This window comes from Penaeus japonicus, unplaced genomic scaffold (assembly GCF_977035675.1).
Source record: "Penaeus japonicus unplaced genomic scaffold, GWHDUDI00000001_assembly GWHDUDI00000033, whole genome shotgun sequence".
In the NCBI taxonomy this organism is placed as follows: Eukaryota; Metazoa; Arthropoda; class Malacostraca; order Decapoda; family Penaeidae; genus Penaeus; species Penaeus japonicus.
In genome coordinates this window covers 9,139,395-9,154,394 of record NW_028234435.1, presented here as the reverse complement: position 1 = coordinate 9,154,394, position 15,000 = coordinate 9,139,395, and the positions used below count along the sequence as shown (strand labels likewise).

The 15,000-nt window shown below is 35.7% G+C and overlaps 1 protein-coding gene across 4 annotated transcripts in view; it reads left to right on the top strand.

Annotated features, from left to right (window-relative positions):
* Idh3g (Isocitrate dehydrogenase (NAD(+)) 3 non-catalytic subunit gamma) overlaps positions 1 to 6,730 on the top strand; it is a 29,654-nt gene extending 22,924 nt beyond the window's left edge. For all 4 annotated transcript variants that reach the window (XR_015190433.1, XR_006224172.2, XM_043032608.2 and 1 more), the window contains one exon: positions 6,010 to 6,730. Coding sequence is in view for 1 of the 4 variants with exons in the window: in XM_043032608.2 (XP_042888542.1) it covers position 6,010 (1 nt within the window). In the remaining 3 variants the exon portion in view is untranslated. The remainder of the gene's footprint in view (positions 1 to 6,009) is intronic.
* Positions 6,731 to 15,000: the final 8,270 nt, after the last annotated feature.

The following is a 15,000-nucleotide window of genomic DNA, read 5'->3' as shown; positions in this document are numbered from 1 at the left end:
CATGACAGACACACTCACATACATACACACCACCACAACATACACACACATACATACATACATACAAACAAAATACATACATTCCCACACAACATACCATACACACACAGACATACATACATACACACACACATACATACACACACATGCAGACATACCTCAACCCATACATACATACACACACACACATACACACACTCCTACATACCATACCTAACACATACCTACATTACACCCACACACATACACCACACCCATACATACCATACACACACACATACAGACACCCCCCCCATAACACACACACCATTCACACACACATACAGACTACACCACAAACATACTTACATACACACAACACTCAAAACCACATACACACATACATACACACACTGACACATCCATATACATACACACACATACACATCCATATACATTCACAACATACAAATCCATATACATACACACACATAAACATCATATACCCATACCCCAACACATTAACATACATCACATACACACACATACCAAATACATATACTCTGTGGTTCATCTACACACACTTACACATACATCTATCACCAATACACACACACTTCACACACATACACAACACTACACACACACACACAACACACACACATAAAACATAAACACACACATAACACATACACCATACACCTCACACTTACACACACAAACACTCCCACTACCATAAACACACACACACCACACACAAACAAACAGTCACAACCCCTCTTCAACTAATACCACCCACACCAACTCACTTACACCCACAAAACCACAGTTCGAAAAAACACCAAACCTAAAACTCTAAAACCCCCCCATACCTACACTATCTCTATCATAAATCACAATAACACTCACAAATAACACATCTAAAATCTCACAATAAAATATCACTATAATCCCACACCACATCTCTCAATATCAATACACTATTAAATAAAATCACTCTATATATCTCTATAACTCCTATAAAGTCAAAACATACAACAATCTCTATACATATATCATTATTATCAATATATAAAAAAAATATACAACATAACCCATTATCATATCAATATAAATAATAAATATAAATATATAATAATCAACTCATAATAACATAAACATAAATATCTAATATTTTTAGATATATATATATATTTATTAACAACCATAAATAATATACAAATATATCACTTATAACTAAATACAATATACCAACATAAATAATAATATATATTCTCATCATATAATAAACATCACAACAAAAAAACAAATATATATCTCTTCACCATACATAAATATCAATCGTTATCCTATATATATCTATATAATACCACTACCACTACAATATACAAACCTACTATATATCCAACAAACAAACCTATATAAATATACATACATATCTATATATATATATTATATATGTTAAATTTATCTATAAATTTATAAACAAGTAAAAATCTATGTTCTATATATGGTATATATATATGTATCTATATATATATGTATATATATATGTAAAAATATATTAAAAGTATCTCTATATGTCTATATATCTATGTATATATATAAGTATATATCTATAACTTATATATATGTTATAAATATTTATATATATTATATGTATATATATAATTATATTATATAATAAATATATATGTATCATTCTATGTATATCAATTGTATATATATATGATTTAATTAAATATTAATATATCATCTATGTATATAAATATATATATGTCTATATATAATTATTATGTATATATATTGGTATATATTAAATATATATGTAATCTCTATATATGTATATATAGATATATATGTATATATATATTTGTGTATATATATATATGTAAATATATATATGTATAATAAATATGTATCTATATATATGTAAATATATATGTATATATTATATGTATATATATCTGTATATTATATGTATAATATATATGGTATATATATATGTATGTCTCTTCTATATGTTATATATAAATGTCTATAAATATGTATATATATATGTATATATAAGTGATATATATATATAAGTATATATATATGTATATATATATGTATATATATATATCTATGTATCTATATATATATGTATATATATCTGTATATTATATCTTATGTATATTTCTATATGTATTATATATGTGTATATATGTATATGGATATTATATATATATGTATATCTTTATGCTATATATAATGTATTTATATATGTATATATATATATGTATATATATATATATTGTTATATATATATATGTTATATATATGCTATATATATACCACACCCCCTGTTGTCACGATTTCTCCTATGTATATATATATGTTATATAATGTATTTAAATTAAATGTATATATATTATGTATATAAATGTATATATATAAGTTAGATTATATGTATATATGTAAGTCTATATATGTATATATATGTATATATATATATGTATAATATATGTATATATATAAGTATATCTATATGTAATATATATATGTATATATATATGTCATATATATAATGTATATATGTATATTTATATAATCTATATATATACCTATATATATACATATATAAATATACATATATATAATGTCTATATATATATATGTATATATATATATATGTAATATATATATGTTTATATAATCTATTTATATATATATGTATATATATATATATGTTTATATATGATATATATAAGTATATATATAGTATATACTATGTCTACTATATTATATATTGTATATATATATATGTATATATTGAATATATTATATGTTATATATAAGATAATTGCTATCAGATATATTATGTACTATATATCTGTAAATGTATATTTATATGTATTATATATGTAATAATCTATTTATATGTATATAAATGTGTATATATAAATATGTATATATATATGTAATATTTAATATGTAAAATTTATTTAAATTATGTATAAATAAATATGACGATATATCTGTCATATATATATATGTATATATATGTATAATATATATGTATTATATATGTAATATAATTTATTCATGTATATATTAAGAATATATATATATAAAGTATATATAAAAGAATATATATTATGTAAATATTTAATATTGTAAATAAGTATATATTATATAAGTAAATATAAGAGATATATTATATATGTATATATCTGTTATATATATATTGTATTATATATATATGTATATGAATATATATATATTGTATTATTTTTGTATATATATCAATATTATATGTATATATATATGTATAATATATATATGTATATTATATATGTATATAAATATGTTATATATGTATATATATATGTATATATTTTATGCATATATATGTATATATATATAATATTAAAACAAAAAAATAAAAAAAAAAAAAATATATATATATATATATATCACACATACACACACTCATACACACTCACACTCTCACTCTCACTCTCACTCTCACTCTCACTCTCTAGGTCACAAAATTGGATATTTGCATTTTATATGCTTAATTTTTATTTAATGAAAAAAAGTATGAAAAAGATATATTAAACAGTCATAAGCGCATTTGATAAATGTTGGGTCAATGAAGCCAACGCGTAAGTTTTGTGTTTTGTGTGTGTGCGCTCGTGTGTATGTGCGTGCGTGCTTGTGTTAGCGTTGGTGTTAGTGTTAAGGCAACACATACTTGAGAAAGAGGGCGTGGAGACTCCCCGCTTCCCCGGCAGAACCACTTCCTCGTCCAGGGACCAATCCGCTTCACCGGCGTCGTTTCCCTCCTTGTGTTGAGAGTGTCCATGGTCAGGCATCCCATTCAGGCGGTTGCGATTCCATCTGATTTGATCCTCCTTTTCTTTTTTATTTTCAACATTCTTTATAAGATGGAAGGTCACCAGGGAATATACAAATATTGCATGTATGCTGTCTGTTAATTTCATTGTAAATCTGAAGATTTTTTCTTCGTTTCACTGTAACTATGTCACGATGGAATGGGTGTCACTGACACGATAACCTTGGGCGGAAAGTTACTTGCCCCTTGAGAGCCATCAGAGGAACCTGTGCCGTGTAAAGGAAGTTAAAATATCATAACAGACCATGCCAGGAGTTACGGGGTTCCTAGAGAGAGAGAGAGAGAGAGAGAGAGAGTGTGTGTGTGTGTGTGTGTGTGTGTGTGTGTGTGTGTGTGTGTGTGTGTGTGTGTGTGTGTGTGTGTGTATGTGTCTGTTTCTGTTTCTGTCTGTGTAAAAGTCAGGGTGGGTATACACAGGGGCATAAGTAAACTAATGTTGTTGTTTTTTAAAGTATGTATTCACTGATTTGCATTTGTGTCTGGGCGTGCGAGAGGGCGAGAGGGAGAGAGAAAGTGTTTGGGGGCGGGGGTGAGAGAGAGAGAGAGAGAAAGGTTGTAATCTTACCCATTTGTTAAATACGGGGGAAAGAGGTGAATTCAAGGGGACCCGTGGTCTATATTTAGATTGTCATATAATTTTTTTAATCAATGTATTAATAGAGCTGAAGTTTTGTGAAGGTTTGTGTTAGTGTTGGTTATTTTGTGAGTGTGGGTGAGTAAGTGCGTGTATGCGCCTGAATGAACAAGTATGTGAGTGTGAGTCAGAGAAAAATGTGCGCGCGTAGGAGAGAGGGGGGGGGGGGGGGGGGAGGTGGGGGGCGTTGGGGGGGGCGGGGTGGGGGGGGGGGGTGACCAGGGAGTGCTATGGTGAGTTTGTGGTGTACGAGGGTGTGGTTGTATATATGTATGTGAGGGAGAGGGTGAAATTGTATATGTCCCGTTTGTGTGAATGAGCGAGAGAGAGAGAGAGAGAGAGAGAGAGAGAGAGAGAGAGAGAGAGAGAGAGAGAGAGAGAGAGAGAGAGAGAGAGAGAGAGAGAGAGAGAGAGAGGATGAATTTTATGTTGTGTGCGCAGACTGATGGAATATTGCATACTAATTCATTAATACTAATTCGTGTGTGTGAAAGGCCTGTGAAGGAATGTGACCTGATGGTGCAGGGCTTGGCTGAACGTAAGAAATGATGAAAGAAGTACTTAAATTATGTTCGAGCAGTGTTTTGGCGAGGATTCGAACGAGATGAATGACTTGGCCATGCAAATCGTTTTAAGAATAAAAGAATGTACGGATGTGTAGGCGAGGGGTGTGCGAGGCGAACAGCGGCCGTGGCAGCATCTTGGGAAGTCCTTTGGGTGTTGTCGCGGGTGCGTCGTGACCTTGGTGATGGTGCACGCCGCCTCCTTTGCGCCCTGGTAACACCGCAGCCTCCCACCCGCCTCGCCCAGACACAACTTTTCGCCAGATTACTTTATGGTCTATTTATGATACGTCATTTCCACTGTTCTCGGACTTGCTCTTATAATATACCGCCTTATTCAGCAAGTATGCATTTAGCTAGTAAATAGTTAACTAATACAACCATTTCGCCAGCCTGTAGTGATCATTAATACTGCATTACCTCATCGTCACAGCACTATGAATTAGTTGACTGGTTGTGTCTGGTTGTCACTCCCCACCGCAACAAACCCTGCACGCGTCCACCGTCAAGACTGTCTGAGAACAAACTAACTACCCGTACGTTCACACTGGTTCCTCGTCCCGCCTCTCCCTCGCCTCCCATGCTCCCCTCCTTAGCTCCCTAGGGGTGGGGGGGGGGGCATTTAAGCCTCAACACATGCGCTCTCCCGACCCATACCCATCCTGGCACCTTCCACGAAGTCTCCATACCCGGAGTTATCATGCCTATTGTGTGTTGCAGGACATTTTGATACCCGTCCTCTAAATAATCCTTGTAATTTCTTGATCGCCGTGCTCGGTAAACAGAGCTAGAGGATCCTTTTCCGTTTCACCCGCAAACATGATGTACTTGTTATGTACATTTCAATGTCGGAGTTCCACTTCTAGGGAGTTGCACTTTGAAGATTATAATTGAAAATTCCAACATTTACCTAATGTTTTTTTCTCTTTCAGAAAATGATGCCGTTTGTGAAGAAGACTCCATGAATACCCGTGGCCAACACCGCGCCACCGCAACCGCCTTCACATTCCCTTCAGTTTATCGTCATATTGAAACGATGAAATTACGGTCATATTTGTTTCTTGGCGTCTACTGTCCACCAGTCCATTTGTCGCTATCCAAAGAGGGGTTACCGGGGATGGTAAATGGAAAGAATGTGAAATCAAATATGTAGACCCAGTTGGACGGAGGGCTTTCACTCCGGGGTATCGTTCGATCTTCAGCAGGTGGCCTACATTTTTTTCTAGAGTGCACATTGCTCACACCGTAGGCCATCCCATCCCCGGCATGGATGTGAACATAAGTTTTGGGAAAGGTTCTTTCATGTATTAGGGTGTCTGCATTTAATCGTTTAACTGTATTCCCTTTATGCGTTTTTATCAGTTATATTTGCTTTTATATTTGTCTACCCATAAATTGTGTTTATGTATATTGTAAATAATAGATTCAATATATTTATATTTATTACCATAAAAGAGAAACATCTTAGGGCCGGATCATCAAGCATTTTATGACCCTCGAGACGTAATAAGGACACAGGCTAGTAATGTTCATTTTTGATATCTGATCAAGAGAATCCAGGTGATGTGAATCTATACCAACAATCTTTAGATTGGAATCCATCTTTGTAAATAGTTTAGCAAGGTGTAATTGTTAATATACGTTTATTTTAAACAGTTTTTCACTATCCTACGTTTCACTAATTAAAACAAAACAAACAGGTAAATGTATGATATTGACTGTATGTTAGCTATTTAAGTTTAAGAAAATGCTTAAATCATCTATAACATTTTATTAGTTCCTAGAAAATTAATCTTGGAATGTTGGTACACAACTCCTATATGGGAGAGAGAATTATATAAAATGTTACGTTAATATGGTTGTATCTACAGTCTTATTTGATTCATAGATTGTACAATACTATGAAATGTGTCATGCCATCTCATACGGTAATTGTCATGGCAGAGCAAATGAGCGGTTTAGGGTAAATCAGTGCAAGCGAGTAGTTTGCGGTGGTGACGTCATTATTGTCTGCGTTTGGCTAGCTAGCCTAGTATGCCAATGCAAGGGCTAGGGGCCTTTTTGGCAGCAACGAGCAGAGCGAGCAGACATTGTTTGAGAAGTGTGACGGTCCCGAGTTGTGGGTCTGACAATTTATTTTGTAGAATATAAAGAATTAAGGTATGTTGTTTCTCCTTTGTGCTGAATTTATAGACCGATAATGATATAGGGGTATGATATATAGCGATGGCAATATGTTGGTTATGGTGTATTATTAGGTTTGTGGTATTTTTCTTATTTCAGGACTATGGGTGTATGCTGATTCACTACCGGCATATCACTGGCGGATCCAGGGAGCGAATGCAGTTGTTACCGAATCTCGGGAATATTTTAGTGCGGTTGTGAATAGAAAATTTGAGGTGAAAATGAACGTTTAAAAGTCTTAGGCGTAACAAAGAGGAACAGTGATTAATTTGTTTGAACAGTGAATATATCTTGTAAAATAAGATAAAAGTGCCATTGGTAGTATAAATATTTTGTTTGTGTATATTGAAATCAATAAATGATAATTTGTGTAACTATGCTTTTTATATTTTCCCATCAATAATAATTTATTCTCATGAAACAACGGTGTCTTAACCGTGCCGGCAAAACCCTAAATAAATAACTAAACTAAATAAACATCTTCACAAAATGCTATAGGCCGTAAATATGTAAATTGCATGGAATTTGAAGAAAAATGTATATGGGAAGTACCAGATATAGAAGAAAATGAAAATATGTTGCCAGACATTAGTAGGTAAAACTTGATAAGGTAACGTCCAGACGGGCAAACTCTACTCTGCTCCGCTCTGATCGGAAATGAAGAAACCGCTACCAAAACTTCGCTATAACGCACCTTTTCATATCTCCATTTTGATGTCACATCGAGTAAAGTTTGCCGAGCCCAAGGACTAATACGGTTAAGGGTGTCATTACGAGGGCTTCCGATTGTAAAACAAATTGCTAGAATCAATATGATAGAGTTCTCACTTAGCCCGATAGAAATGGGCGTGAGATACCACGTCAAAGACTAGCGTCCAAAATCTGACACTATCCTAACTTTGGACCAGGTACGCGAGTTCTCATACCATTCTTTACTTCACTGCATCTTGTATTTTAAGAACTGAAGTACTTAGAGTGTCGTGGGTGGTAGCAGCAGAAATAAATGTGCAAGAAGCTCATTCTTCTGAGCTTGTCTCTGAAGAAAAACTCGAATATGGCGCCTCCAGGATCAAGCGGCCTTAGTGGGCCAGGGGAACGAGAGGACGCTTAGTAGTGATTTTGATGTCCTTTACAACTAATTTCTTACAATATGATACCTTCTAAGTATTAATTGGGTACTTACATTTTTTGCACTTTACAGACCTTGTTTCTATTGTTTATGTGAACAGCGATGCAGCATTAATGTTCAAATGATTCTGTGTAGAGCATTTTGTATGCCATATTTTTTTTCCTTATATACGTTCTTCCCAAACAGTTTTTGTGCTCAATTTGTTTATAAATACAGGTCCTGCATGCCTTAAGAATAAGGCATCGTGATGGCCTTCTGATGGTCAAGGATCTAGGTTTCTCGCCAGGCGCTCATCAGGAAATTCCTGGTTGCAAATAGCGCAGCCCTTGACCAACAAGATCTGATTGGACTGCGCCTGCAAGAAGTTTGGACAGAAAACCAGCGTTCAAAATAACATGATCTAGCTGAGTGTTCACCTATGTAAATTGTCAACAGCTCTACATAGTTTGGCTATATAATCAGCAGTGATATTCTGTCAATAATGATCCAGACAAGCGCACTACTAAAGCAGCTGCAGTTATATACAACAGATGCCTGAGTAATCTATCAGTTCCGCGCGATCGCTCTCTCCGCATGTCCCGATCGGCCAACTGTTCTCGTCTGCGATCTAAAGATGTGTGCCGAAAGGACATGCAGCTGACGTGTTTCGATGCCAAAAGAGGAGAGAGGGTCGCGGGACCGAATTGCTTGGAGAAAGTTGGTGTTGGGGGATACGACAGGATAGGAAGGAGAAGAAACACGAAGATACACAAAATGTCTTTCTTTCAGTGTTCACGTGCGACATATCCCCGTGCATATTTTACTGACACATGGAATAAAAAACTATAAAGCAGTGAACTAAATAGATTATCATCCACTTGAGTTTTTGATCATTCATAAAAATAACGGGTTATTAATGGTCTTTTTTTATTCTGCAGAAAATGCCACCACATCCATCTTCTCGGGTTCCACATGCAGAGAGAAAAAGGAACCTTTCATCGAAGCCTCGATTGCGGTCGTTCATTCATACATAAGAATAGTTAAATGGTCCTGTCATCTGTGTATAGTACATACGCATACATACAAATCAACATCCTTGAGAGGAAAAAAAAAAAAAAAAAAAAAAAAAAAAATATATATATATATACATATATATATGTATATATATGTATATATATATATATATATATTGTTACGTAGCTTTTGTTCTTTAGCAATGACATCGGTTCCAGAACAGGGTGCATAACGGAACCCAATCTAAGTAAAATAAATTGATGTCAAGTATGATCGAAAGAGTAATTATCCTTTTGTTCCTTTTAGATTACGATTATATTTCCTTCAATATTCATTAAAGTCACTTTTCAATTGATTTATATAAATTATATTTATACCTTCACCGGTAGAACAAAAAATTCACAAAAAATATGCATAATTCTTGAGCACATTCATGCAGACACTTCAATGATGATAATAACATAGAATAATGTATATACATACATATAAGACAATAAATCAGGACAACTTACAATAATAGGTATAAAATATCGTAACCACAACCCGGCTCCGCCGACCACCGACCAACCATCGTCACCTCCTTCCACTAGCTTGTCCAAGGTCGTTCTCCCTCCTTCAACCGTAGCTACCCCCTACAACCCCTTAAAGAGTCGAATAGACCGAAACCCAAATCTTTGGTGTCGTCGAACAAGTTCCGAGTCCTGTCAGTCCGTCACTGTCACGAGGATAACATTATGAGGTCATCTATGGAGATCATGCAGGGGCTGTCATGCACAGGTCGATGGTCAAGTGGGCGTTCAAGGGTCATCCATGTAATACCTCCCTCCTTAAAAGAAAAAAAGTTACTTTTTTCACAGTTAACATCTCATATCATAGTGCATGATATAGGGGATATCAGTCATGACCTTTCCTTTAATTATTCCATAGAATTAATCATTATACACAACAGTACATTACCATTGCTTGAATTACAGAAACCTTCTCAGGGAGATAGAGAAGATTAGTTTATACAAAACAAATATAGATAATTGGAAACCGAATATAAAGCATGTTAAATAAAACTTTTTTTTAAAAACCATTATTCTTAGTTTATCCTCGGGACAAAGCATCAGCCAATACATTTTCTTTTCCCCTTATATGGTTAACATTAAGGTTATATTTTTGAAGCTCTAAACTCCACCTTAGAATTCTCTGGTTCTTGCAACTCATTTTAGATATGAATGTTAAAGGATTATGATCCGTATAAATCTTTACAGCTTCCTTAGTAGGATATAAATATACTTCAAAGTGCCTCAAAGCTAAAAGTGGTAGAGTAATTTCTTTGATGCTTATTAAATTTCTTAGAAAAATAACCAACTGGATGATCAATGCCAGCTGTATCAGCCTGGCATAACACTGCCCCAGCCCCATTGTCACTAGCGTCTACATAGAGCGTGAAACTTGTCAAAATCAGGTGAGATGAGGATAAGTGAGGATATCAACATGGCTTTAATCGTCTTGAATGCATTTTCACACGAATTTGACGAAGTAAACTTAACCGCTTTCTTTAACAAGTCAGTTAATGGAGCAACAATATCAGAAAAAATCATCACAAACCTTCTATAATAGCCAGCCATGCCGAGAAACCATCACCTCTCTTCGATTTGGGTACTGGATATTTGTCAATGGCATCAATCTTGCTATTCAAAGGCTTGACTTGTCCTTGGCCAACAGTGTATCCTAGGTAAGTGACGCGTGCATGAGCGAAATCACTCTTGGCAAGGTTTACCGTTAGGTTAGCTGCAGCGAGCCTTTCAAACAGTGCCTGCAGCCTCTCCAGATGCTCCATCCAGGTTTCACTAAAAATTACTATATCATCCAGATAAGCTTTACATCCATCTAATCCTGAAATTAGACCATTAATTAAACGCTGGAAGGTTGCGGGAGCTGTTTTTAAACCAAACGGCATTACACAGTATTGAAAAAGTCCCTCTGGTGTCACAAATGAAGATATTTCTTTCGCTCTTTCAGTCAAGGGAATCTGCCAGTACCCCTTTAACATGTTTATCTTAGTTACATACTTTGCCTTGCCCACCTGGTCAATACAGTCATCAATACGAGGTATAGGATAAGAATCATCCCTAGTTAGGGTATTCACCTTCCTGAAGTCTGTACAGAATCGAATTCCTCCATCAGCCTTAGGTACTAAAATACATGGAGCACTCACACTTGGCTCAATGATTCCATTTTCCAACATATATCGGGTCTCATCTCTCAACTGGCTACATTTTATTGGATTAACTCTGTATGGATGTTGTTTTATTGGGCCTTTACCACCAACATCTATATCATGATACATTAGACTAGTGCGACCCGGAACATCAGAAAATAGAGATGAAAATTCCAAAAGTAATTTATTTAATTGTTGTTGTTTATATAAATTAAGATGTCCAAGCTTACTTTCTAAATTATTAAGAACATCTGAATTAACCAATTTAGAGTGAGGTACATTGAAAAGAGGATCATGGTCATTCTCGTGATCATTACTGATTACGTTCTTCACTTCATTAAGCATGATTACATTGCCATCTTTACATTTTCTTATAGGTGGCTCATTTCGTTCCACATACTTCTTTATCTGGTTAACATGGCAAAGTCGTGATTGTTTACGTTTACCAGGAGTTTGAATAACATAATTAAGGTCACTTAGCTTTTTCTCCACTATACAAGGTCCAAAATAGCGAGCCTTCAGTGACTGCCCAGGGACGGATAGAAAGACGAGTACCTTTTCTCCTGGTGAAAATGATCGTGACTGAGCATCTCTGTCGTACCACATCTTCATCAGTCTCTGTGCCTCACTGAGATTCGCTCTTGCCAGCTCACAAACTGTTAAGTTTCAATCGAAAATCCATTACATGCTTCAGTACATCAGATTTATCATCATTATTCAACCATCTTTCTTTTAACATCTTGAGTGGACCTCTTACCTCATGTCCAAACACAAGCTCAAATGGGCTAAACCCCAGTGTATCCTGTACACACTCCCTAATGGCAAACAAGAGTGGAACCATTTCATCCCACTGTTCCTCCGTCTCATGGCAGTAAATCCGTACCATATTTTTTAATGTCTGGTGGAACCTCTCCAGTGCGCCCTGCGACTCTGGGTGATAAGCGCTTGACACCTGATGCTGTATGCCCATCCGTCGCATAGCTGACTGGAACACTTTAGAAAGGAAGTTACTGCCCTGATCGGACTGAATCGCCCTAGGTAACCCATATGTACAAAAGAATTTCATTAGTTCCTTGACAATTCTATTGCCCCTAATATTACGTAAAGGAATCGCCTCAGGATACCGAGTGTTGGAACACATGATAGTGAGGAGGTAATTATTCCCAGACTTTGTTTTGGGGAGTGGGCCAACGCAGTCTATAATTACGTGACTGAAAGGTTCAGAGATCGCAGGAATTGGATACAAGGGTGCAACAGGAATTTTCTGATTAGGTTTTCCCACGACCTGGCACTGATGACACGATTTACAATACTTTACTACATCTTTGCGTAGTCCCGGCCAATAAAAATGGCTCATTATTTTTCTACATGTTTTATTAATACCCATGTGACCTGACAACGGTGAATCATATGCAAGACTGAGGATCTGTGATCTATAGGGTACTGGAACAACGACCTGGTGTATTACCTGCCACTGGTCTCCTGCACCCACGTGGCGAGGCCTCCATTTTCTCATCAAGATGCCATCCTTCTTATAGTAACCCGTAGGTACGCCTGACACCTCAGCTTCTGACCAAACTAATTCAGCAATTTTACACAGTTCTGCGTCACATTTTTGCTGATCTACAAGCCTCCCTTTGTCAACAGGGAAACCACTTAGCTTGTTCTCTCTAACACCAGTCTTGTGGCTAAATAATGAGGCTATCTCATCACCACTCACATCAATTCCATCACCACATACCTTCTCATTATTAGACGCACACTCACTCACGCGTATTTTCTTGTGAGTATCATGGGCAGGTTTATGTTCAACACGCCCATGAATCTTCATGGCCCTCGTGACCGCACAGGCAGGGAACACATCCATCACATCCTCTGCCACCTCTCTACCGCTGTTTAGGTCTGGAGTTCTAAGAATTGCAACATTAGTTTTGGTTTTAACAAATACCCTATCTCCTGCCAAGTCATTTGCCAATATAAATGATACACCTTCTATGGGTAATTTAGGCACCACTCCCACAGTTACGTTCAAAGAACGTTATCAAAGTTATCAAAGAAATCCGTTTTGATATGAACCTTATACAGTGGAGCAGTCAGATGCCCGCACTCAATACCAGCTATGACGACATTAGCGTCAGGAGTCTTCCCCGCTAGTGGCAATACACCTTCTAAGAGCAGTGACTGTATCGCTGCTGTATCTCTCAATATTACAATAGGCTTCTCACCACTTGCATCACCCGTCAGGGATACACTTCCTTCTGAACAAAATGGCTTAAATTCATCCCTTACATTTCTCATTCTATCTGTATCATGAAGCAAACTGACTTCTAATGGACGTTTTACATCCTTAAATCTAGTACTGGCAAGAGCTATTGGAACGTCCTTGGACTTTTTATCTTTTAAGAACCAGCAGTTTTTAATACTATGACCCAGCAACTTGCAATTAAAACATTTAACTGATTTATTTCTATCGGTAGTGGGGTTATGACTATGGCTAGGGGTGTCTTTCTTATCACCTTTAAATTCTTTCTTACCTGTCGGTGGACTGGGTTGTGGTTTTACAATAGTCCTAGAATTCTCAACACTTCTGTGTATCAAAGCATAATCCTCTGCCATTCTGGCAGCATCATCTAGCACTTTTACCCTGTTTTCATTTAAATATACCTTAATTCGGTCTGGTAAACACCTCTTAAATTCTTCTATCAGAAATAATTGATACAATTTATCATAATCATTATTCACCTTATCACTCTCACACCAACGATTCAGCAAAGCCTCTTTCTCTCTCGCAAAATCTAAAAAACTTTGATTCTCTCTCTTCCGCAGATTACGGAACTTTAACCGATAGGCTTCCGGTACCATTTCATATCCTTTCAACACAGCCATCTTCACTTTGTCATAGTCACGGCAATCTGACACAGACATTGACATGTAGATTTCCTGAGCTTTACCAACTAGAACAGATTGGAGCAGCACCGTCCATTGTTCTTTAGGCCAATCAGAACTAATTGCTATTTTCTCAAAATATCGAAAATAATTATCCACAGCATTTTCTTGGAATGGGGGAACCAATTTCGCATTAGCAGTAATGTTAAAAGGAACGGCAGCAGGTGCTGTCCCTCGGAGTTCTAGCTCTTTTAATCTAATTTCTCTTTGTATTTCTAACTCACGCAGACGGCACTCATTTTCTCTCTGGCGCACTTCTAACTCCCGCATGCGGTACTCATTTTGTAGTTCGAGCTCCCTTATCCTAACCATATCGCTATCATTTTCTACATTCTCAAGAGCATTGGTGTCTAGCAATCCATCTACCATAAATTTAATTAACTCATTTCTAATCTGAAATTTAAATGAACTCCTCACACTGAATTCAAGTTTTTCGGTAACTTTTAATAAATCGGTCTTTTT